Genomic DNA, 27,257 nt, shown 5'->3' on the forward strand with positions numbered 1-27,257 from the left:
CTGTGGGGGTCAGATCACTAAACACATTCAAGGAAGAGACTGATACATTCTTTGATAACAATGGTATCAAACATTATGGAGAGTGGGGAATATGGCTTTAAGAAGAGGATTAGCCTTGATCATTTGAATGACAGAACAGGCTTGCAGGACTAAATGGTCTATTGCCCCTTGTTTGTAAAGGCCAAAATCCTGGGACTCCTTTTCTAATAGCACTCTGGATGGACCTGCATCACTTAGAATTCAATGGTTCAAGAAACTGGTTCACCACAACCTTCAAGGGCAAATAGGAATGGACAACAAATCATTGAGCCAGAGACACTCATCCTGTATAAGAGTAAAATGTTACTATCCCCCATCAGTTTTCACCAATTTCAAGGAACACATTTCAAAGGATAACACCTTGATCTTGGATGCTAACACAGACTTTGGTGGTACATTGATCACAGACTAGTTAATGGGTGGCTCTCATTCTTATCAAGGTGAAACAACAAAAACACTAAGTTCATGGGATGGCATTGAGCTTAAAACTAATAGTATTGCACAGATATATTTAATTTGCTTTTGTTTTATTATTGTCACCAAGTACAATAATCAATGAATACATTAGCTTGCAATATATTTATCAATGGAAATAAACTCAATAACGTTCCACAAGTTATAGCAGGGCAAGTATATATGTAGACAAAGTCAAATCACAATTTAAAATGGCACACACAAGTTATTTTTCTCAATTTAAGCTGTAAAATGGGTGGTTCAAAGAAATTGAAGCACAATCTCTATACAACTCTATAAATGCAGAATGCAATGGTGTTTCATGAAAAATCTCATTCCAGAAGTTAAATTTATATTTTGTTAGCAATAATAAATAGATTTAGCAATTCACAGTCATACCAGTCAGACAGCACGGAAACAGACCCCTCGGTCCCAACACGTCCATGCCAACCAGATTTCCTAAACTGCTCCCATTTGCAGTGTTTAGCCCATTTACCCCTAAACCTTTCTTATTCATGTAGCTGTTCACGTCTTTCAAAAGTTGTAATTGTACTCGCCACTTCCTAACAGTTCGCTCCATGTATACACCCTCTGCGCCAAAAAGTTGTCCCCTCAGGTTCCTTTTAAATCTTTCCCCTCTCACCTTTAACCTATGCACTCTAGTTTTGGGCTCCGCAACTCTGGGGAAAAGACCTTAGCTATTTCACAATATCTATGCCTCTCAAGATTTTATAAACCTCTAAGGTCAACCTTTAGCCTCGTGTCGGGAAAAAGTTCCAGCCTATCCAGCTTCTCCTTATAACTCAAACCCTTCAGTCTCAGGTAATATCGTTGTAAATCCTTTCTACACCTTTTCCAGTTTAATAATATCCTTCTTATGGCAGGGCAACCAGAATTGTATGCAGTACTCCAAAAAGTGGCCTTGCCAGTGCTATAACATGACGGCCCAATACCAATATTCAATGCTCTAACCAATGAAGGCAAGTGTGCAAAACGTCTTTTCACTACCCCAGCTACCTGTGAAACTATGAACTTGCCCCCTAGGTCTCTTTGTTCAAAAGCACTGCCTTAGGCACTACCATTAACTGCGTAAGTCCTGCCTGGTTTGTCTTACCAAAATGCAACACCTTACATTTATCCAAATTAAATTCAATCTGTCATTCCTTAGCCCATTGGCTCACCTGATCAAGATCACGTTGTATTCTTAGATAACCTTCTTCACTATTCATTATACTTCTAATTTTGATGTCACCCGCACACTTACTAACCATGCCTCCTATATTTTAATCCAAATCGTTTATACAAATGACGAACCAACAACGAACCCAGCACTGATCCTTGCGGCACACTGCTAATCACAGGCTTCCAGTCTTATCAACAACGCTCTACCATCACCCTCTGAATCCTACTGTCAAGCCAATTTTATCCAATTGGCTAGCTGTCCTGGATCCCATGTGATCTAAGCTTACTAACCAGTCTACCATGCTGAACCTTATTGAAAGCCTTGCTAAAGTCCATGGTAGTGCCCACAGCTCTGTCTTCATGCATCTTCTTGGTCACCACCTCAAAAGGCACCAAATTTGAGAGAAATATCCTCTCTCCCCACACCCCACAAAGCCATTCATTCACACAAGGTGTCTTTATAACTAATGCTAGTAAGCAAATCCTCATTTGAGGAACGTATTCTCTTCACAGGGGTGTCTTTACAGTTAAAATGACATTGCTGTTAGTTAGATCTGTAAAAATCTTTAATTCAAATTTAGAGTGAAAAGCATTTGACAGAGATAAATGGAGAAACTGGGATAAACTGTCTCAAGCAGCAAGATCATTAAGCCACCATATTTAGGCTATTCATGAGAGAAAACAGGCTTATATTTTAACTCAGTAAAACTGGAAAGCAACTTCAAGTTTTCAAAAAATTCAAAGCTTTTTCATAAAGTAGCCTAGTGGTATTATCGCTGGACTGCTAATCTAGAGACCTAGGTCATGTTCTGGGGGCCTGAGTTCGAATCCTGCCATGGTTAGGATTCAATAAAAACCAGGAATTAAAAGTCTAATGACAACTTGTCAACTGTCAAAAAAAAAACATCTGGTTCACTAGTGTCCTTTAGGGAAGGAACTAGCGATCCTTACCCAGTCTGGCGTTCCAACTCTAAACTCGTAGAAACGTGGCTGACTCTTAACTGTCCTCTCACAACAAGAAATGGACAATAAATGCTGGTCCAGCCAGCAATGCCTGCATTCCGTGAACGAAAGAAACGTGATATGGCAGACAGCAAATAACGAAGACTGCATCCGGATCAGGAAGATTTGTAACTTTTATATACCCATCCCAATAGACATAAAATGTATATCAATGCAGCACAGGCAGGGAATCCGTGAATGCATTTAATAAAATAGTGCAATGCATTGATCATGGATTAAGGACTTTGATGCTGTTGTTGAAAACCAGTTCAATGATCAGTTCAGTGCTAAAATGCAAAATAAAAGGGAAATACGGTCATGCTTTGGGGCAAAATATGAAACAAATACACATTGGTTATACTTGCATATGTAACAGTACAGAACACTGTACTACAGCAAAATTAGTGCTTTTTTAGAGGCTGCATTAAAGAATGTTATCAGAGCCAGGAAAAATAGAATTTCCATTTCTGCTGAAATGAGAAATCATTTTTAACTCCCCTGCGGGCAATTAAGTAGATTGTTGGGCATTTGACCCATTTGTGTTGCATATCTGGTTAGACAAGTTCAACATTTTGCTGGTTAAGCCCAATGATTTTCCCAGTCCCAAATTTTACGTTCTTGAAGAAAATCTGAAATATTGTCAGCACTGCGAATATAAGATGACCACTTTCTCAAGACTTGGAGATGCTGGTGTTGGACTGGGGTGTACACAGTTAAAAATCATATAACACCAGGTTATAGTCCAACAGGTTTAATTGGAAGCACACTAGCTTTCAGAGCGACACTCCATCAGGTGATTGTGGAGGGCTCGATCGCAACACAGAATTTATAGCAAAAATTTGCAGTGTGATGTAATTATACATTGAAAAATTGATTGTCTGTTAAGCCTTTCATCTGTTAGAATACAGTGATAGTTTCATTTCTTTCATGTGTAAATCACAAAACCCTTCTTTTTAAAGTTGCATTCTCGGGTTAGCTGCTAACAATGGTGATAGCTAGACAATACGCTGAAGGTGTTAGCCCCCTGTGTTCTCTGTCTATGACCTGATGTTTAGATTGATTCTAACAAGTGAGATAACAGAGTTTTACATAAATTCCTGCAGTTTTTGAGCTCAGAGTTCTTCATGAATATATGCAGTTTTTGAGCAAAGTGCAATGTAACTCTGCAATATAAATACACCACACAAAATATATATGTGCATGTGGGTCTTTGTCTGTCTGTCTGGGGTGGGGGTTGAGAGTGTGAGAAAGTGTGAGTGAGTGAGAGAGTGTGTGTGTGTGTGTGTGTGTGTGTGTGTGTGTGTGTGTGTGTGCAGAGTGTCTTAAGTCTGCAAAGGGGGTGCATGTGAGCGTGGGAGTGGGTGTGTCTGTGTCTGTGTGCGCGTGTCTGTGTCTGTGTGCGCGTGTCTGCGTCTGTGTGCGCGCGTCTGTCTGCGTAGTGCGCGCGTCTGTGTGCGTAGTGCGATGGTGATCACCTGTAATGTGACATGAACCCAAGGTTTTACACATGAAATAAGTGAAACTATCACTGTATTCTAACAGATGAAAGGCTTAACAGACAATCAATTTTTCAATGTATGATTTCAGTTACATCACACTGCAAATTTTTGCTATAAATTCTGTGTTACGATCGAGTCCTCCACAATCACCTGATGAAGGAGCGTTGCTCCGAAAGATAGTGTGCTTCCAATTTCACCTGTTGGACTATAACCTGGGGTTGTGTGATTTTTAACTTTCTCAAGAGTTTTGTTTTTCCAAACTTAATCCTGGCTACAAGAAAAATACACTGCAGGGGTAAGGCAGTAACAAACTATTTGGCCAGTAGAAATTGATCTTATACATATTCAGAAATAATTGTGTGAAATGAGATAAGGAGCAAAACAGTTGACAAGGAAGATCCTACATTCAAACCTGAAGTGAATGGGCTCGTCAGAAACTTGCTAAAACCAAAATGCTAATGTATGATAAAATTAAGTTAAAAATTATATTTTACATCCACACAACACTTCAGCTTCAACTGAGCAGAAAGAAGCAGTAAGCAATAACATATAGTGAGACCCAGATTGAGGGCCCAGCTCTTCAGCCTCAACTCAGGAGAAAGAGGCAAGTCACTAACAGAATATGTGGAGGATCAGGATCAGGGTCCCAGCAGAGGCCGGGGAGTCAACAAAGGAATATATTGAGGTCCAGGATTGGGGGCCTAGCAGAACAAGGGGAGCTAGTGAGGGGATATTTAAAAGGGAATCCTGGTTTAACAAGTGCAGCTCCACAGCACTGCTGATAATGAAAACAATTTAAAACAGTGACATCACAGGGAAGTGGTATGTTGAGTTGTTCAAAATTATTTTCTGAAAGAATGGATGAACTAATAAACAACAGAAATAAATGAAAGTAAAAAATGAGGTCTGCAGATGCTGGAGATCACAGCTGCAAATGTGTTGCTGGTCAAAGCACAGCAGGTTAGGCAGCATCTCAGGAATAGAGAATTCGACGTTTCGAGCATAAGCCCTTCATCAGGAATGAAAGTCAGGGCCAATATAATAAAGGAATAGAAGTCAGCGAAGTAGGGGGAAATAAATAAAATTACTGCAAGGAAAGTTAATTGTATTCTTACATAATCCCTTGTTTTTGAAAAGAATGCTTAACTAAGGGGCTCAAGAGAAGTCATGGCACAGAAGTCACATCTGCTCCTCCTGTGCTAAGTGGAAGCTTCAGTTGTCCTTGGTAATATGTCAAGCTGCAGCTACTGGCTAACCACAGTATGGAGCTGGAGCTGTGGGTGAATTCACTGTGAAGCATCCCCAGTGCTGAGCATGCTGTGGATAGCACATTCAGTGAGGTGGTCACACTGCAGCTGAAGGCTGAACAAGCAGAAAGACCATGGGTGACCATCAGGTACAATAGAGGAAGGCAGGTAGTGCAGGAGTCCCTTTTGGCCTTCCCCCCCCACCCCCCTTTTAACAGATATATCGTTTTGGGGGACAGTTGGCAAAGATTACGGTGTAGAGAAAAGCAGTAAGAGCCGACTTCATGGCACCATGAGTGGATCTGCAGCACAAGAGAGGAGAAAGGACAACAGCAGGAATACAGTGGTAGGAGTTTCAACTGGAAGGGGAACGGACAAGCATTTCTGCAGCCACAAGAGAGACCCATTATGTTACCTCTCCAATGCCAGGATCGGTGATGTCACTAGATGTCTGTAGGGCATTCTGAAGGGGGAAGGACAAACAGATAGGGATTATGATGCTTATTGGTACCAATGACATATGTAGAAAAAGGCATGATGTACTGCAAGTAGAATTTGAGGGGCTAGGAATTAAGTTAAAAACAGAAACCAAAAGGTTTAATTTCTGGATTCATTCTACTGCCACATGCTAGTGAGCATAGAAATAAGAGGTTAGTCAGATGAATGAGTGGCTGGAAAAATGGTACAGGGCGAGGGATCACAGAATGTTAGCAATGGGGAGATGAATGGCCAAATCAGAGGAGACAGCAAATGGAGTCAATGTGGCATAGAAAATGTATGCCATTTGAGGCACAGGAAGCCTGGCAAGGTTGGATGGTATTTATTTTAATGCAAGGAATCAATAAAGCAGATGAGTTGAGGACACAAATTAGAACATGGGGGCATAAAGTCAATGAGACATAGTTAAGAGCGGAGCAGTATTGGTATCTCAATCTTCCAAGTTCTTCAGGCGAGATAGGGAAATTGAGAAAAGAGGGGATGTCGCAGCATTGATTAGAAAATCTTTTACAGCTGTAAGGAGGGATTAAAACTGAAAAGAATCTTCAAAAGAAGCCATGTGGATAGGACATAAAAATCAAAGAGGAACAATCGCATTGCTGGAAGTCTATTACAGGTTACCCAACAGTCTGAGAGAAACAGAACAGCAGATATGGAGGCAAATTTTAGGGAAGATTAAAAGTAATAGGGAAGTGGCAGTACAGAATTTTAACTTGACCAACATTCACTGGAGTCATCATTGCATTAAAGGTTCACTAGGAAACAGAATTCTTAAAAAGCATCCAGGAAAGCCTACTAAGGCAGTACCCTGAAGGCCATACAAGAGAGGAAGCTGCCCTTGAATTACTTTTATGGTAATGAAGCTGGACAAATGGTTGAAGTATCAATGGGGGAACATTTTGCAGAGAGTGATCATAACTCCATTAGATTCAAGACTGTTGTTATGGAAAAGAAGATGGATGGGTCTGAAATCAAAGTTGCAAGCTGAGGAAAGCTGATTTTAATAAAATTAGGTATGAGTTGGCCAGAGTTGACTGGGAACGGATATCTTTTGGGAAATCCATGTCAGAACAGTTGGATGCATTCAAGGAGGAAATATGGAATGTATAGGGCCAACATTTTCCAATAAAGATAATGGGTGCGACCAAAAAGTTTAGCAATCCCTGGATATTGAGAAATATCCAATCTTGGATAAAGAGAAAAAGGGAGGCTTATGATACCAAGGGCTCAAAACAGAAGCCTAGAAGAGTGCAGAATGTGCAAGGGGAACCTTTAAGAGGGACGATAAGAGCAAACTTTAGCATGGAAAAATAATGGCAGGTAAAATTAAGTAAAATCTGAAGTTATTTTAGAAGTACAATAAAGGTAAAATGATAACTAGGAAAAGATGAGGACCCATTAAGGACCACAGTTCCAATTTGCGTGCAAATTAAGAAATCAGCACAGAAAGAGATGAGGTCCTGAGTAGTCTGGGGCCGGAAGAAACGCATCCCAGATTTTTCAGTGAGACATGGGAAGAAATAAGGGACTCTAGCAATAATAATCACTTCCGCTGGCTAAAGGAGATCGGCTGGATGACAGTCAGTGTGTTACTATTATTCAAAAAGGTAGCATGGGATAAAGGAAGAAACTACAAGCCAATCAGGCTAACATCAATGGTGGGGAAATTATTGGAAGTAATTCTGAGGGACAGAAGAAATCTGCACTTAGGGAGGTAGGAATTAATCAACAACAGCCAACATGGTTTTGCTAAAGGGTTATGCCTTTAGCATAGCCTACTTGGACATTGGCAAAGCCTTTGATAAGGTTTAGGAGCAAATTACTGCAAATGTTGGAATCTGTACTGAAAACAACAAAAGCTGGAGATCACAGTGAGTCAGACAGCATCTATGGAGAGAAAGAGCGCAAGCTGATGTTTCAGGTCTAGATGACTCTTCATCAGAGCTCTGAAGAAGTCATCTAGACTCAAAACATTAGCCTGCTCTCTCCCTCTCTCCATGGTTGCTGTCTGACCCATTGTGATTTCCAGTATTTGTTGTTTTCAGTCACTTTTGATAAGATTCCTCATGGGAGACTGACATGGAAAGTAAGATCCCACAGAATCAAAGGAAATTTGGCTAATTGGATCCAGAATTGTTCAAGTGGCAGAAAATTGAGGGTGATAGTCAAAGCGTTGGAGAGACTTGGAGCCTGCGGCCAGTGGCGTTCCACGGGGATCAATGTAGGGCCCCTTGCTGTTTGTGGTATAAATGATTTAGACTTGAATTTCAGAAGTTTGATCAGTAGATTCATAAATTAAATGAAAATTGGTGCGGTCGTAAATAGTGAGGAGAATAACCTTAGATTACAGGAGGGTATAGATAGGCTGGTCAGATGGACTGATCAGTGACAAATAGAATTCAATCCAGACAATTGAGAGATGATGCACATGAGCAGGACAAACAAATATATAGCGAATACAGGATGAACATTAGGATCCTGGGAAGCACCAAGGATCAGACAGACCTTGTTGTGCATGTCCACCAGTCTCTTAAGATGATCGACGAGGATAAAAGTGGTTAAGAATGAATGAGATACTTGCCTTTAGTAGCCAAGAGAGTGTGTTTAAGAGCACGGAAGTTATGCTGGAACTGTATAAAAGGTTATTATGGTCATATTACAGTTGTGCGCACAATTCTGGATTCCACATTATGGAGGATATGTGATAGCACTGCAGAAGGTACAAAGGAGATTTACCTGGATGTTCCGTGGGCCAGGGAATTTTAGTTATGATAGTCTGGGGTTATTTACTTGGAGCAGATAAGACTGAAGGAAAGACATAATTGAAACATACAAAATTAGGAGGGGCACAGATAGGATCGACAGGAAGAATCAATGACCAGAGGCATACATTTAAAGTAAGAGGCTGGAGGTTTAGAGCAAATGTAAGGAAACACCTTTTCACAGAGCGTGGTGGGAATCTGGAACTCAGTAAGAGTGGTAGAGATCGAGACCATCAAAATTGTAAGAGTATTTAGATATACATTTACTATGCCATATCATATAAGGCAATGGACCAAATGCTGGAAAATGCGGTGGTTGCTTTTGACTGGCATATACTCAATGGGCTGAAGGGTCTTTTTCTATGCTGTAGTCTTCTATGAAGTTCTAAGATATGAATTTACTAAATACTGAAAATCAATTCTCACAACTTGAGTATGTTACATTTATGAGGAAGTGAGGACTGGGTTTCAGAGAACACCTCTGGGACACCCAGACCAACCAACCCAACCACCCCGTGGCTCAACACTTCAACTCCCCTCCCACTCCACCAAGGACATGCAGGTCCTTGGACTCCTCCATTGCCAGACCATAGCAACATGACGGCTGGAGGAAGAGCGCCTCATCTTCTGCCTAGGAACCATCCAACCACAAGGGATGAATTCCGATTTCTCCAGTTTCCTCATTTCCCCTCCCCCCACCTTGTCTCAGTCCCAACCTTCCTAACCTCTCCGTCCCCACCCCCACTCTGGTTTATCACCCTCACCTTAACCTCCTTCCACCTATCACATCTCCAACGCCCCTCCCCCAAGTCCCTCCTCCCTACCTTTTATCTCACCTGCTTGGCACACTTTCCTCATTCCTGAAGAAGGGCCCATGCCCAAAACGTCGATTCTCCTGCTCCTTGGATGCTGCCTGACCTGCTGCGCTTTTCCAGCAACACATTTTCAGCTATGTTACATTTATATACACATCAGTCAAATACTCACTAACATTGTGGCTTTACTTACATGAGCTGGTTTGGAAATTTACCAATGTGGAGGTACATAGCTATATGCAGGTGTTCCTTGAGTCCTGTATGTTGGCACAGAAACAGGATGTGGTCCTAGTTGGGTGTGTTGTGGCGTGGTCAGCAGAGTCCCTTGAGAGGCAGGAGAGATAAAATCTTCAGATTAGTACAGACATTTATTTGAACATTTGTTTCTGGACAGAAGAAAACAATTGTGAACCTTTTAAAATAGATGCTGCACTACTTTAATATACTACTTTATCCTTCCCATATTCACTTTAGATGTACCACAGAAGATAATAAGGACATTCAGCAATTCTTGTTCCAAACCGTACAGCACATGAATAGTTCTTTTCGCAGAATATACAAGATCAAATGATTTTCCTCAAGCATGTACTCTAATGGTTTTCAAATTTCACTGTCATTAAGATGCTTCTCAAGGTAGATAAGTGATTTAGAGAAAGTGGCTTTTTAGATGTACTCACCTTGCCATTTTCTTGACCTGTTAATCCTTCCCAAGCTGGTGGTATGCCTGCTTTCTCCTGTCACAACTGACTAAACTAATTGTAGGGAACTTGAACACCATCCTCCAAGTACTTTGCTTAACATGTTAGTAAGAACTTTAGTTTAAGACACCTTGCCTTTAGTCTGATTCTCTTTGTTGCACTCGTTCGAGTCGGAATAGACCAGCCTAAATTTGTGCTCACTTTATAACAATCATTCATTTAAAGCAATGAACTGCACAAGAAGAAATATGGAATACTTAAAGAATCTCATGAAACTCCAAATAAACGCAAGCATTTATATTTTTCTTTCACTTACTGATCAGCAAATGATCCTACTATGATTGGGGGTTAAGCACACAATTGGAGAATATTAAATGATTGCAATTAAAAAAAATGCCGGTAACTTCACTAAATAGTTGACCATTAATGTGCAAGCTTAGATGAGCATGTTAGCACAATAAATCATCAGAGTAACAGCAACTATAAAAGGGAACCCAAAAGTCTTCCATAAGCATATAAACAGTAAAAGGATGCTAAGAATAACGAAGTCGATTAGAGTGCAAAAAGGGATTTACGCATAAAGGCAGGGAAAATTACTGTGGTATGAATACTTTACCCTTGGAAGATAATGTTCAGGTCACGGTGAAAGAGGTAGTTCAGACACTAGAAGGGTTTGAAATTGATATGGTGGAGGTGATGAATACATTGTTGGTACTTAAAATAAGGTATCAGGATTGGACGAGATGCTTCCTAACGAGAGTGAGTAGAAAGAGCAAGTACAGGGTTTGTTCTTCCTCAGACGACTCAGGAAATTTGGCATGTTCATATGGACTCTCATCAACTTCTACACTAATGACAGCATACTGCTCGGATGCATAATAGCCTATATCGCAACTGCTGCGCCCAGAACTGTAAAAAAAAACCACAGAAGGTGGTATGCACAGCCCAGACGATCACGGAAACCAACCTTCCATCCATGGACTCCATTTACACGGCTCACTGCTGCAGGAAGGCTGCCAATATTAAAGACCTATCAAACCCCAGTAATAATCTCCTACAACCTCTTCTGTAAGGCAGAAGAGACAGAACACGCACCATCAGGTTGAGAAACAGCTTATTCCCAGGTTGTATTAGGTTAATGAATGGACACTCTAGCTTCAAATAATGCTGCTCTTTGTGACGCTGACCTCATCTAGCACACATCCTGTTCAATGTAACCTGTGCGCCTCGAAGTCTTTTCGATCTGTATATCATTGCTCACAAAGATCTGCTTGCACTGCTTGTAAGCAAAACTTTACTCTGTACCTTGGAACACGTGACAATAAATAAAAAAAAAAATCAATAATTTTCCAATCTTTTTGACTCAAGGGTGCTGCCAGATGTAAGTTAACTGGCAAAAGAAGCAATGGTGACATGAGGAAGTATCCTTTCGTATCTTAATCACTCAATGCTGGAAAGTATCTCTGAAAGTGTGAACAGTGTCAGCTGAAGTTTATAGAAAGGAATTGTATCACTATGTGAAAAGGGAAATAAAAATTCCAGTGCTGAAGAGGAAAATGGGCAAGACATTAGATTATTTGCTCTTTCAGGGGGCAGATGATCTTTGAATTGTTTAGAAACAAGCCTAGATTTCAGAAGTGTCTCCGTTACAGAAATCCATGCAGTGGGAAACTGCAGTATAACTAGTTGAGGCAATTTAGATATTAACTGAAATTCTGAAGATTTATAGGTAAATCGATTTCGGCGGTTAGATTAAATATATTGAAAAGTGTACAGCATGAAATAAAACACTAGAAAAATAAAATACTAGAAATTCTGACAACATCTGTGGAGACAGAAACAGTAAACATATCAGATTGCCAATCCTTTGACAGATGAGCTGTGAAGGTCATGTTTGGATCATATAGGGCTATCCTGTGCCCCTCTCTTTTTTTTTAAAAATGCAGAAACCTCAAAAAGGTTCAATTTTCAGGTAGCCACTTTGCCATAATATATATCCTCGTGGTACTTTCATCTCCAGAGAAAAGGGATTGACTGATATTTGCACATCAAGTGACATAAAGAGAAATTGTTATAGCAACGCATACACTTACAAGTGAAACTATTAAGCATGATATACCTGCTGTCATTGCCATGGTGGTCCCAGCAACCATTCCCATAGCCATCCCATTGGTCCGTGGAGCAGGGACAGAAGTTGGGTAGATAGCAGGTTGAATGCTATTGGGTTGCACCACTGTGGTATGATGAATTACATGAGGCTGTGCTGCATACACAGGCTGTGTGTAATACGCCCCCTGCTTAAAAGAATATCAAGAGATCAGCTGATGTCCTATGGCAACATTTGACTAGAAGTGCATGTCATACCACCAAAAAAAAAACCACTTATTGGCTCAAAACACAAGCATCAAGTCAACAATGCTTTACCAAAAATACTACAGAACTTAAATGGCCTAATACCACCAGAAAACAAATCAGTAAATTCAATAAATAAAATAATGGCCAGTTTTGCCAGTGAAGGCTGCAATCGAAAATTGTCAAAAAGATTTTGTTGAATAAATGCACACAGAAACAAAAGCTTGTGACTCTTTCAGTTATACAGCTGTACGTTGGTTAATTCTGAATCCTTGTTTCTCTTGTCAAACACTACTTAAGATACAGTAAATCTGAACAAGACAAACTAGGCCAAGTTCTCACTTGCCTTTTACAGGTGCTTTGCTTTTTGCAGTTTCCACCATATCTTACTTTTAGATCCCAGTCAAGAACCTATCAAAGGTCTGTTATCAAATTTTTAAAAGTTTATTATCGTCAAAAATACAGCCAGAAAGATCTATTGATGCAAACTAGTTAGCACAAGATCCAATCTTTTAATCATTTATATGAGAGGTATAGTTAGTAAGTTTGCAGATGACACCAAAATTGGAGGTACAGTGGACAGTAAAGAAGGTTACCTCTGATTACAATGGGATCTTGATCAGACGGGGCAATGGGCTGAGAAGTGGCAAATGGTGTTTAATTTAGATAAATGCGAGGTGCTGCATTTTGGGAAAGCAAATCTTTGCAGGACTTATACACTTAATGGTAAGGTCCTAGGGAGCTTTGCTGAACAAAGAGACCTTGGAGTGCAGGTTCAGAGCTCCTTGAAAGTGGAGTTGCAGGTAGATAGAATAGTGAAGAAGGCATTTAGTATGCTTTATTTTATTGGTCAGAGTATTGAGTAGAGGTGTTGGGAGGTCATGTTGTGGCTGTACAAGACAGTAGTTAGGCCGCTGTTGGAATCTTGCGGGTAATTCAGGTTTCCTTCCTATTAGAAAGATTTTGTGAAACTTGAAAGGGGGTTCAGAAAAGATTTACAAAGGATGTTGCCAGGGTTGGAGGATTTGAGCTATAGGGAGAGGCCGAACAGGCTGGGGCTGTTTTACCTGGAGCATTGGAGGCTGAGGGGTGACCTTATAGAGGTTTACAAAATTATGAGGGGCATGGATAGGATAAATAGACAAAGTCTTTTCCCTGGGGTGGGGAGTCCAGAACTAGAGGGCATAGGTTTAGGGTGAAAGGGGAAAGATAGAAAAGAGACCTAAGAGGCAACTTTTTCATTCAGAGAGTGGTATGTTTCTGGAATGAGCTGCCAGAGGAAGTGATTGAGGCTGGTACAATTGCAACATTTAAAAGGCATCTGGATGGGTATTTGAATAGGAAAGGTTTGGAGGGATATGGGCTGGGTGCTGGCAGGTGTAACTAGATTGGGTTGGGATATCCAGTCGGCCTGGACAAGTTGGACCGAAGGGTCTATTTCCATGCTGTACATCTCTATGACTTCATTTTTTCCTTTGTTTAAAAATCACACAACACCAGGTTATAGTCCAACAGGTTTAATTGGAAGCACAGTAGCTTTCGGAACGTCACTCCTTCATCAGGTGGTAGTGGAGGACTCAATCCTAACAGAATTTATAGCAAAAATTTACAGTGTGATGTAACTGAAATTATACATTGAAAAACTGATTGCCTGTTAAGCCTCTCGTCTGTTAGAATACCGTGATAGTTTCACTTCGTTCATGTGTAAATCGCAAAACCTTTTTTTAAAAAAAGTTGCATTCTTGGGTTAGCTGTAAACAATGGTGCTAGCTAGACAATATATTGAAGGTGTTGGCCCCCTGTTCTCTGCCTATGCTATGATGTTTAGATCGATTCTAATCTAAAAAGTGAGATAACGGAGTTTTACATGAATTTATGCAGTTTTTGAGCAAAGTACAATGTAACCCTGCAAGTACAAATTCACCCACAAAATATATGCATGCATGTGGGTCTTTATCGGTGTGTGTCTCTCTGTCTGGGTTGGGGGTTGAGAGTGTGAGAAAGTTTGTGCGCAGGAGCGCGGGGAGAGAGCGCGAGCTAACTTGAGAATGCAACTTTTTAAAAAAAGGTTTTGTGATTTACACATGAAAGAAGTGAAACTATCACAGTATTCTAACAGATGAGAGGCTTAACAGAATCAGTTTTTCAATGTATAATTTCAGTTACATCACACTGTAAATTTTTGCTGTAAATTCTGTGTGTTAGGATTGAGCCCTACACTACCACCTGATGAAGGAGCGACGCTCCGAAAGCTAGTGTGCTTCCAATTAAACCTGCCGGATTATAGCCTGGTGTTATGTGATTTTTAACTTTGTACACCCCAGTCCAACACTGGCATCTCCAATTCATTTTCCTTTGGTATTGCCCAAATCGTCACAGCTATCCATTTGGCAAGATACCTTTAACTGCTGGCACAAAGAGAATCACTTTGTAATGGTACTAATCAAACAGTCACTGATTACAACTTTTTCTTGAAAATGGTGACTACAGAACACAACAAAAAACAAAAAACCATTGAGTCCAACACATCTGTGATGGACAATCTCATCCCACAGTTCAACTTGCTGCCCATGCTTTTTAATATTTTGTCCATGGAATGTCAGCATCAGTGGTTCGGCCAGTATTTATTACTCATCCTTACTTGTAGAAATAACTGTAGCAAAGAACTGCCTTTTTAAGTTGTAGGGACACCCACACTATTGTTAAGAGGAGAATTCTGGGTCTTGGCACTAAAAGTAAAGAAGCGGCAATATAGCTCCAGGCCAGGATGCTGTGACACTTGAAGGGAAACTTGCAAGTGATGGTGTTCTCATACATCTATTGCCCTTGCCCTACTAGGCAGTAGAGGTCAGAGCCATGAAGGGTGCAGTCTAAGAATTTGAGTTGCTGCAGTGAATCATGCAGACAGACACACCACTGCCACTATTCATCAGTGGATTTACACCATAGACATAGGAGCAGAAAGGGTGCCAGGCAGTGCATTGGGTGCGAATCAAGTGGGATGTGCTGGATGATTTTAAGCTTGAGTTTTATTAGAGTTGCAGCCATACAGGCAAGTAGACAGTATTGCATCATATTTTTCACTTGTGTCTTGAAGACATTTGGGGAAGGATTATGAAATCAGAAAGAGAAATCAATCGCTACAGAATTCCTAAGGTATGAGCAGCTCTCTCAGACAATGGAATTCACATAGATCACCCAATTCAGTTTCTGGTTAAAGGTAACCCCAAGAATGTTGATGAGTGAGGTATTCAGTAATGGTTGATGGCATTCAATGTCAAGGAGTGATGGTTAGATTCTCTTTTGTCAGAGATGGTCATTGTTTGGCAATTGTGTAACAAATGCCAATGGCCTCATAACAACTCAACTCTGCATTTTCTCTAGCTCTTGCTGCAGCAGGACATGGACTGCTTGAATATCAAGGAATAATGAATGATGCCAAACCTGATGCAATCAGCAGCAAACAACCTCACTTTTGACCTCATGGTGGAAGGAAGGTGATTGATGGAGCAGCTGAAAACAGTTGAGCAGGGACCCCACACTGAGGTACTCATGCAGTGATACCCTGGGGCTGAGATGATTGACCTCCAACACAAACCATTTTCCTTCCTGTTAGGTACAAATTCAACTAGGGGAGACATTTCCCCATGATTTACCTTGACTCCACTATTATCACTGGAGCTCCTTGATGCCATACTCGGTCAAATTCTGCTTTGATGTCAAAAGCAATTACATTCACCTCACTTTGGGACTTCACCTCTTTTGCCCATGTTTGGACCAAGACTAGAATGAAGTCAAAAAGTGAATAGCATTGGAGGAATCCAAACTGAATGTCAGCGAGCCAGGTGATTGCTGAACAACCACTGCTTAATAGTTCCGTCAATGACCCCTTCCATCACTTTCCGGATGAGATTAAACGGACAGGGAAGTAATTACTACATTAGATTTTTCTTGCTTTCGCTTTGCTGGGTTGACATCAATCTTGTTGCTGTACTGGAACAGTTTTACGAACAGCATGGCAGATTCTGCAGCACCAGTCTTTGGTAACATTGTCATAACACGCCAGGGTCCATAAACGTTTGCAGTAACCAGTGCCTTCAGATTGTTTTTTTGGATATTATACGGACTGAATCAAATTGGCCAAAGACTGGCATCTGGGATGGTAGGGACCTCAGAGGATGCAGAGATGGCTCATTCATTTGGTACTTCTAGCTGTAGATTGTTGTAAATGCTTCAGCCTTGACTTTTGTATGGAGATGCTGTACCTCCCCCCGTCATTAAGGATGGTGATGTGTGGAGCTTCTCTTTCAATGAGTTGTTTAATTGTCCACCTCCATTCTGAATGTGGCTCCACAAAGTCTGAAAATGATCAACTAAACCACTAACAAAAATTAAGGTCATTTGGTTCCATCACCTCCATGAAAACAACTTATCTAGTTAACTGTACAATTCTAATGCTGGTCTTACACACATTTAATCCTCCACAATAAAAATGCCAACATATCCTATCCCACAGTGATATCAACGGTATCCCAAATTCCTAACTCAGTTTTTATACTATAATAGAATCATAATGAACAGAATTAGTTCCATACCGACTTTCGGCAAAAAGAACTGACCTGCTCATACTGTCTTTTTTCAACACAACCTTGAAATAGTCTTCTCTTAGATTAGTTTTGAAAACTCCAATTGAATCAGTCACCACCACACTCGCAAGCAATGCATTCTAGTTCCTAACCACTCACTGCATTAAAAGAAATTCATGTGCATTGTATCATTTTTCAACTACCTAAAATCTACGTTCTCTGGTTTGCCTATCCTGCAGAAATGCAAACTGTTTCTCCCCAGCTAATCTGTCCAGATCTCTCAGGACTTTGAATACTTTTAAAGCATCATTTTTTAATGTCTAATTCTCAAAAGGAGAACAGCCCTAGCATTTCCGATCAATGTTCCTCACCTCTGGAACCTTTCGCACAAATCTTTCCTGCAGTGTCTCCAATGCTTTTGCATCTTTCCTGAAGTATGACACTCAGAATCAGACGATACTCCAGATGAGGTCAAACTAGTTTCTTAAATCAGTTTAACTTTCATGCTCTTCTACTTTCTGGCCCTATTTGTGAAAACAAAGATCTAGTATGCTTTATTAATTGCTTTCACAGCTTAGTATGCTAAATTATTTCTATACCCATACCCTTTGGTTCCTGCTTATCCACCTCCTTTAGCATTGTAATCTTTCACTCTTCTACTTCCAACTAAAACACTTAACATCCATTCCAGTCAAGCCCACATTTTCTGAGAAGTGCATTCCTATTTTCCCCAAAGTTCAATACTTCCAAGTGTTGTTTTGTGCGCCAATTCTGAAATTGGGCCCTTCACACCCAAATTGACATCATTAGTACAGATCAACAAAAACAAAAGCCTGAAATGCCCAATCTTGGGAAGTTGTATAATTGTATGCAAATGTCCAACTTCTTTCAGTTCAAAAAGCAACCATTTGCTGCTACTGTTTCCCATTACTCAGCCAACTTTGTAAATGTGCTGCCACTGTCCCTTTCATTTCACTAAGTGCTATGTAACAGGTTCGTCAACATGTCCTTTGGAAGTCCATGTACACTCCATCAACCCTCTTTGAAGAAATCAAATCGGAGATCATAGGCATCAATATTTAAGTTGATTTAGAGCTGCAATTATGTTAATACTACATAATAAAGAACAGTGCAATTAAACAGATCCAGTTATTCATTTCAACGTGTTACTTTAAACACTGTTGGAATGTTGGCGATACACAATACCCACTTGCAACTAAAAATAAATATAAGATGGACTGATCATAAAGTGACAAAGTTACATTTAATAATTCACATTCATGAGTGCTATATAGTGCAAATTTTGGTATACCAGAAGATGTTCAAGAAACTGCAGGACAAAAAGAGACAAGACTGGATAACAGGCCAGATTTAGAGAAACAGAGCTCAACAAATGGTTGTTGTTGAAAGGTACAGATAGAGAATGATAAAAAATGCTAATGAAAAAGACCGAAGGAAAGCAAGAGCAGCAGACAGAATGAAAGGGAGAGTAGAGCTACCCCAAACATAACGTAATTACCAAGAAACATGTCCACTATATAAATACACCCCTTTTAGCACAGCACCTAATACCAACCACAAACTGAAGATATATGCACTGTTTCATCAATTTTATCATAAAATAGGATGGCTCAGTGGTTAGCACTGGGCTCACAGTGCTAGAGACCAGAGTTCAATTCCAGCCTTGGGCGACTGTGGAGTTTGCACATTCTCTCCATGTCTGCGTGGGTTTCCTCTGGGTGCTCTGGTTTCCTCTCTCAGTCCAAAGATGTGTAGGTTAGGTGAACTGGCCATGCTAAATTGTCCATAGTGTTCAGGGATGTGTAGGTTAAGGACATTAGTCACGGGAAACATAGGATAGGGAAATGGATCTGGGTGGGATGCTCTTTGGAGGACTTGTTGGGCCAATAGCCTGTTTACACACTGTAGGGATTCTATGATATTATAACAGATCTACATCAAGCATTGCAAAATTGTCATTACTCTCTCATGCAAATATGAAGGGTCATCCAATCCTTTGGATTTCTGCACTTCCATTTGGTATAATATTTACCTGGGCATACAGATTCTGCTGTGGATAGGCACTTCTAATAGGATACATGGCAGTCTGGTAAGGGTTCGGAGATGGAGAATAAGGGGGAGGTGCACCATTACTCTGAGTAGGTGCTACCTTGTAAGGGGTTCCTCCAGTGTACCCTAGAAAAGAAAAACAATTAAAATTACTAGAAAGTTATCAATATAAACCTTTTCTAAAACAGGTATTCTAAAATAACTACAATGGGGATGGTTTTAAAGTTAAACTTAGTATATTTCCAAAGCACTCAGTTCATATCTTCTCAACTAGCATTATTCAATTCAAATCATAGGATTCCTCGGTTTTGTTAAAAAAAATCATTAGAATCAAGTAAATAGTAGCAGAGTTTCAATTTGTAACATGAATTCAAAAATCAAAATCTAAAAGGTCAACATAAACAGCAACCACCCATTAAACTTAAAATAATAAACTTAACAGTAATAGATACATTTCATAATTAACTAATGGAAAGCATGCAGCAACATTTCTACTCATTCCAAAGGATGCTGTCGCACACAACTTTAGCATATTTTAGATAACTGCTGACACATCATTTGATTAGGAACGTTAATGGTTCAGAGGTTACTAGTGCAATATCTCTTAGTGAACTAGGTTTCAGATTTGTTTTCTCCATCACCAATAACTGCAACTTCTTCTCCACCCTAATCTTCAACTTGGATGTTTTGGTGTTGCAAGTTACTGAAAGTGTTAGGGAGATGGTGGCGCTCTGATAATGTCACTGGACTGGCAATCTTGTTAACATTATAAGGACATTGATTCAAATCCTACCATGGCAACTGATGGAATTTAAATTCTATTAATAATAAAAATCTGGTATTGATAAAAAAACAGCATTGACCACAGAACTATCAACTATTGTAAAAACTTAGGTGGTTTACAGAAAGACCTTTAAGAATAGAAATCTATCTTTAGCTAGTCTGGTCTACTTAAGATCCCAGACCAATAGCATTGTGGCTTAAAATGGCACCTGAGAAATGGAGGTACTCTGGAACTGTTAAGAAAAAGGTTACCTCAGTGTAAAGAGTTTAGTTTAAAAGTTCCAGAACAGATTTGTTTTGTTCAAACCTTGAAGGGATTATGTGAAGCTAAGAAAATCCGTATTCAGTTGTGCAACAAATCAAGGAAAAGGCAATCACTCATGATCAGGGAGTTAAACCACAGTTAAGTAAAACTATATAGGATAGAGAAGGGAATTCTCTCTGGTGTTTAAGTGCTATTATGAAATACAGTTGGGATTAATATGACAGTATTTTGCCATGAGTTTCAACATCTTTAAATCTGTATTTTATATAAATAGTTTGGCTTATTCTATTTACCTTCATTTCTTTTGCATAATAAACTTATGATGTTAAATCCCACTCTGCAGTAGAGTCTGTTTTAGTGAAAGACCACCTTGTTAAAACCAAAAATAAAATATGATCCATCATGTCAGATTTCTATCTGGGATACGATTTGACCATTAATAACTTCAGTTGGAATCATAACACTTGACTAGAGAAAACCTTAGACTAAAGGGGAAAAAATTGAAGAGATAGAGTTCAGAGAATGATTCTGATCCTAATGAAGGATTTGATTTAACGTGAAACCTGTATTTTGTACCTAAATTTAGAGAGGGTAGAGTTGAAGACATTTTACCTCATTTGAAAATATAGCTGTGAAGCTGAAGTGGTCAAAAGATGTTTGGTAAGTGTATAATGATAGGTTCAACTATGGACAGGCATACCACTTTGTCAGAAGAACAATCTACAGACCATGAATCAGTTAAAATAGCAAAACCCAATGCATAACAGCTTATCTCTGAAGCTTAATTAAAGTTTAAGGCTGTAAGAAAGACACCTAATCAGAAATTTGCAGAATTTCCAAGAAAGAAAATGCTAAGGGAATAATTTTGATCACTGCAGTTGGAAAAAAATTTGAGAATGTGAGATAAATCATGATTATAGAAGAATTCTAAAATAATATTCTAATAAACCTAAAGACGTACTTAAATGAGAGTAAATGTATAAAATATCAGAAGCGACAGTTTTGGTGGCTACCAATGATATCTCATGGGAAAATGGTCATATGGGAACCAAAAAGGAAATTGGAATACTTTGAAACCAGAGGATTTAGAAGTTATTTGCTTTAAGCAGAAGGATACCAAACTGATAAAAGGCTAGGAAGTGATGTAAAGTAAACATGTTTCAATCGTAATAAAACTGGATGATTAAAGCTAATTCCTGTTAACTAACTGGAGACCAAATTGCTGTATTAGGAACACCCAAGGAATCCCCGAAAAGACACAGGTAATAAAACTGTAACAGTGCTACAGGTAGAGAGCATTCCCATAGAAACCACTAGGAGTGGAGAAATGCTCACGACAGTTAAGATAATATTTCCTTACTTATTGAGAGAATCAGACTATTAAATATTTTATTTCAAAAGGAGAGATATTTTCTTATTCTTCTAATCAAGGGACAAACAAATAAATACATTTAGGGACACTGGAGGAAATCAGTTGCTGATGACGACAATGTGGGTGGGTGCTAATGAATGAATGAAAAATATTGGAGATATCCAAACATGTTGTAACTCTCATCTTATAGAGGTGGATTAAAGAATGACAAGACCATAAGATGCAAGAGTAGAAGTAAGCCATTCAGCCCACAGAGACTGCTCTGCCAAAAGCAACCAGAGCTTGTCTGGAATAGTAAGCAGAGAGGTTGTAGCTGGAATAGTGCAACAAATCTCTACAATGAAATTAATTTTATTCTAAGGAATGATACGGCTGATTCAAAAACTTTGGTCTTGCAGAATGTGTCAGAAGTAGTAAAAGAAAACGAGATTCTACAGGAGGGAATTCCTGGATTGTTTTCTGATTGATGTGGCCAGATCTCAGACCAATAAAATTAGGCAAGAGGAATTCAATGAAACAGGGAGATGACTTGAAAATTTAGTTATCTAACACTATTTTGAAAAACTTAAGCAAAAAGGATTAGCCCATTTTCATTAACAGAAATACAGCGGATGGTTCCTGATTTGAAACAGCTGCAAAGATCCTCCTCAAATTAAATCAGCGCCATTATCCAGGCGCCGTTAATTAAAAGACAAACTAAATGAACAAAGACCACCTCAAAGCATTCAATGAGGAATGAGCAGCAATGAGGAATGGGCAGTTGGCAGATCCATGTGAAAACTCTAACAATTCTAATGAGTTGCTCAGGAAAATTTTATATTTAAGAAATAGGTCATATTAAGAAAAATGCAAAAGCATTTTTATTGGCCACAATTACATAAAGATGCGGTCAAAGAAACATTTAGCAGAATCTTAAGAGATTTTATAATATTCCTATCTAATACCCAGAATGGCAACGAATATCTATTAACTATTATGGATGTTTCAATGAGATTCCCAGAAGCAGTGCCTTTGGGAAGAATTACAGCTCAGGAATGGTAGTTGGAACTTTGCTCAATTTTCCAAGAAAAAATGAATTATCCAAAGAAATGCAAGCAAATCTTAGCTCAAATATCAATCACAATTTTTGAATAGAATAATGAATAGTATATAAACAGAACAGTTCAACTTATCCTCAATCTCAAGCACCACTGGAAAAATGGCAAACATTAAGCAGCTTATTGCCAGGAATGTCCTGGTGATTAGAATAAATTGCTTGCTATGCGGGATGCACCTAATATGTTCACAGGATTCAGCCCTTTTGAACTGATATATTGACATCAGTGTTTCAACATATCCACATGTTGAACTTTTAAATGTGTTTCTTTATTTTTCTATTTTGTACCTAGCTACATTTGTACCCAAGTTGGCACCAGAAATGGTGACATTTTACACTTTTCACTGTCCACATGTACTTTGGTACACAGGATAAAGTCTAATTCTAATTCTATTGTTGAATTAAGTCACAAAAATCTCAGAACTGCACGGGCTTTATTTAGTTTAACTTTTTCTTCTGGCCTCCTTCCTTATCCAGAAGTTCATACTTCCTACTGACAAAGAACTTCCTCTTATGTTTTCTAGTTAACCTGTTCAGGGAAGTTATTACACACCTCTGAAGCAGCTGGAACTGTTTACCTTGATGAGGCTAAACCTTGGAATTTTATTGTTAGAGATTATTAGCTTTTCTGTCTCTGGGGACCCCTTAAAAGCAAGGTTCACTGGATCGTATCAAAGTAAACAAAAACTCAATGTAGTGAGCATCCTGACTGAAGCTGGGGGAAAAATAAATTCAGTGTGTCATGTTAATATGTTAAAGCAAAAGCCTGATAAGAATGATACCTGAAACCAAAGTATATTTTACAGTTGTGAAAGAAATGGAGTGAAATAAAAATCAGAATTGTAGAATGAATTGGAAATTTAAAATTCAAATATCAACCCTTCAGTAATTAAGTTGGATAATGTAGAAGAGAAGTTAGACTGAATATTACACAATCTCCCAGAAAAATGAAACTCGGTCACAATTCATTACAAAAATGTGAAAAAGATAATGGCAAATTCCACTGACTAATAGACCCAAAGCAATATTAGCTTTTGTATCATGGAATGTACTTTCTCAAGGTAATGTCATGGTATTTGGAATAAAAAATATACCAGCAACTTATCAATATTTAGCCATACAGATCAAAGGATTATGCAACTAGTTATCTACATAATGACTTAACTGCATTCAGCAAAACCTGGGAAGTACATTTACAACACTTGAACAAATTATTTGATTAATTGCAAAGAGTCAATTTGGTCATTCACTTGGTTGTGAATTTGCTAAAGCAAAAGCAAATTATTTGGGCTACACTATGGGGTAAGGTAAAATAGCATATCAAGAAGCAAAAATAAGGACTCTTGGCATTCCTGTGCCTGACACAAAACGAAGAGTTAAGAAATATGCTCATTCCAAATTTCAGCATACAGTGGGTCCTTTGATAAGTTTGTTAAAGGCAAGAAATATGAATGGACCGAAAAATGTCAATGCTTTTGACAAACTGAAAGTTGCGCAAACTACCAGACCAGTTATATCAGCACAATATTACAATAAGTATTTCAAGTGACTGTTGGTTTGATGCAGTGTATCTACAATATTTTGAATTCTACACATCTAAACAATTTTGCAAACTGCTGTTTGTACGGATCACAAGCTTCTTACTTTTGTTGAAAGAGTCCAGGAGTTTGAGATTGTTTCATAAATGTGCAATACTACAACCATATAGTTTTAAAATCACATGATGGGAAATATGATAGACAAAAAGACAACGCCTGAATGCTGGAAATCAGAAATACAAAGATTGTTGGAAAATTCAGCAGGTTAGCAGCAATAACTGTGGAGAAAAAGCAGAGTTAGAATTTCAGGGTCTGGTGATCCTTCTTCAGAATTTTCAAGTTCTGAAGCAGGGTCCCTGGACCTGAAGCATTAACTCTGCTTTCTCTCCACAGATGCTGCTCAATCTGAACTTTTCTAGCAATCTTTGTTTTTGTTAGTCAAAGCACAGTGGCTCAGGTGGTTAGCACTGCTGTCTAGCAGCACCAGGGATCTGGCTTCAATTCCAGCCTTGGGCAGCAGTCTGTGTGAAGGTTGCACATTCTCCCAGATCTGTTTGGGTTTCCTCATGGATTGGCCATGCTAAAATTGCCCATAGTGCAGGCTAGGTAGATTGGCCATGGGGAATGCAGGGTTACAGAGAGTGGGTGGGACGCTCTTTGAGGGTCGATGTGGACTTGGGTCGAATTGATGCTTCCACACTTTAAGGATTCTATGACATCTGCAGATCTTTGTTTCACTTGTGGCTCAGTGGTTAGCACTGCTGCCATACAGCACCAGGAACCTGGGTTCGATTCCTGCTTCCGGGTGATTGTGTGTGGAGCTTGCAAATTCTCCCCGACTCTCCATGGGTTTCGTCCCACAGTCCAAAATGTGCAGGCTAGATGAAGTGGCTATGCTAAATTGCACATTGTATCCAGGGATTTGCAGGCTAAGTGGATTAGTCATAGGAAATGCTGGGTTGAAGGGAGAAAATAGATGCTGGGTCTGGGTGAGATGCTCTTGGGAAGGTTGTGTGGACTCGGTAGACGGAATGGCCCGCTTCTAAAGTGAAGGGATTCTAGGATTCTAAAACAAATATTGATCAAAAGGACTTGGGTAGAAAATGTGTCTTATGGAAAATCCTTGTGTATTACAATGAATATTGAAAAATCACACAACTAGGTTGTTGTCCAACTGGTTTAATTGGAAGCACTAGCTTTTGGAGTGCTGCTCCTTCATCAGGTGGTTGTGGAGTACATGATTGTACACGATATTTGCTATAAATTCTGTGTCTTACAGAAAGCTAGTGCTTCCAATTAAACCGGCTGGATTATAACCTGGTGTTGTGTGATTTTTAAACTTTGTACACTCCAGTCCAACACCAGCAACTCCAAAAAGATAAATATTATTATAGTCAAAGTAAAACCTGTGCCAATAGGTTTATGGCATAAGAAAATTGTAGGGAAAAGAATCTGCATTTTAAAGATATCTTTACATTTGCTTCTGGTAGGGAGAGGTGAAGAAGGTTCATGATATATTATTATTTGGAAATTTGGGTTCTAACTTGGACAAAGCCACATATAATTAAGTTTGATTCGTATTTTTATATTGACAGTTGAGGAGGGAAGGACTCAGTTTAATTTTCGATTTTTGACAGTGGTGCCGGCATATCTGGCAATATATTTCCATACATTTAAACAAGGTTTTTGTTTTTTTTAAAAAAACGCTCCTAACATGAACCATTCTTTCCTTAAGAAAAATATTATGAAGAGAAAAATATTGGGCTGCTGCCTACAAACAAGGAACTTATGGCACAGGGAGATGGAGACAGAGATAAAAGCAGAAATACGCCTTCCTTTTCAAAAAGGAGAACGATCCAGAAAGATAGACAGTGTGTAGATTTCTGTTAGAGAGAACAGATGTGTGACTACAAAACTGCTGTTATCATAACAGTCCCCAGTATAGTTTGGCTGAAAAATCCTGTGTGGTTTAATGTCAATGAGAGAAAGCTCCAGAAATGGAAGTCTGAGGAAGAGAGTTTGAAGAATTAGAAATGTTAAGAAATTAGTGAGCTAAGTTAGCAAATTGTTTAAGGGTCTCATGAAGAGACATTCATTCCAGAAACTAGCAAGTAAAGTCAGAGTTTTGCCAGATGGAAACCAAGAACAGCCACACCCATTGAATAAGGAGCCAAGTGGAACAGGTGACCCTTCACTTAGATGTGAGTGCCTGTATAGCTATTGTTGAGGATTAAAGAGTTGTTATTTCATTTATGATACTTACAGTGAGACCATTTCAAATAGTTAGTGTACAATAGTTTTTTTGTGTAATAAACTTTAATTTTCTTTTATAAAAGTACATTTTAAAGTCTCTTTTGAATATGCTCAGGGAATGACCACTGTGGTAATCAAAATTCAACAAAACTATGGTATATCAAGCCAAGTTTTATGTTGAAATCTGACTTGTTCAGTATTATCATCGGTTGGGATTATGCACCTGTTTGATTACGAATCCTTTACGTTGGAAAGCTTGGGTATATTTTCGGCAAGATAATTCTATGTTTAGTTATGCAGGCATAGTTTTGAAACTATATATCTTCATGCTAAAAGGTGTGCAATTACCCTTAATGACATACATCTCAAACTACTTATTGTGTGCAAAAATGGTCAAAACGTTTACACAAAAATTATACAGAATATCAAAATTTCAAAAACATAGGACGCTGACCTGAGGAGTTATGCATCTGTCAAATGTGGCAAAAAACAGACATTTCTCTCCCCACAATCTTTCCTCTCCCTCCCCCACCCCGGACAAAAAGGAAAATTGCATCAATCAGCTGTTCGTTACAAGCCCAATTAATAGATGCTTGAAAGCAGACTGAGGGTCTAGCACTGCTTGAAGTTGTGGTCAAGGGAAACCTGAAGAGACAAAAATGCTAATGGAGAATAATAGCAGGGTCAAAAGAGACTCTAGATTGTAAGTTGGTCCCCAAACGAAATATCACTCGAGTGATGAAGCAA

At 39.1% G+C, this 27,257-nt stretch overlaps 1 protein-coding gene across 5 annotated transcripts in view; it reads right to left on the reverse strand.

The window, feature by feature from the left end:
• fam168a (family with sequence similarity 168 member A) overlaps window positions 1-27,257 on the reverse strand; it is a 111,377-nt gene that overhangs the window by 10,807 nt on the left and 73,313 nt on the right. For 3 of the 5 annotated variants that reach the window (XM_060826202.1, XM_060826204.1, XM_060826201.1), the window contains 3 exons: window positions 19,187-19,329; window positions 12,315-12,492; window positions 9,691-9,821 (listed from right to left, as the gene is read on the reverse strand). In XM_060826202.1, coding sequence (XP_060682185.1) covers window positions 9,709-9,821; window positions 12,315-12,492; window positions 19,187-19,329 — 434 coding nt within the window. In that variant the 3' untranslated portion in view covers window positions 9,691-9,708. The remainder of the gene's footprint in view (window positions 1-9,690; window positions 9,822-12,314; window positions 12,493-19,186; window positions 19,330-27,257) is intronic. The other 2 variants (XM_060826205.1, XM_060826203.1) reach the window with 1 other exon arrangement.

The sequence above is a fragment of the Hemiscyllium ocellatum genome, chromosome 6 (genome assembly GCF_020745735.1).
Source record: "Hemiscyllium ocellatum isolate sHemOce1 chromosome 6, sHemOce1.pat.X.cur, whole genome shotgun sequence".
Lineage (NCBI taxonomy): Eukaryota > Metazoa > Chordata > Chondrichthyes > Orectolobiformes > Hemiscylliidae > Hemiscyllium > Hemiscyllium ocellatum.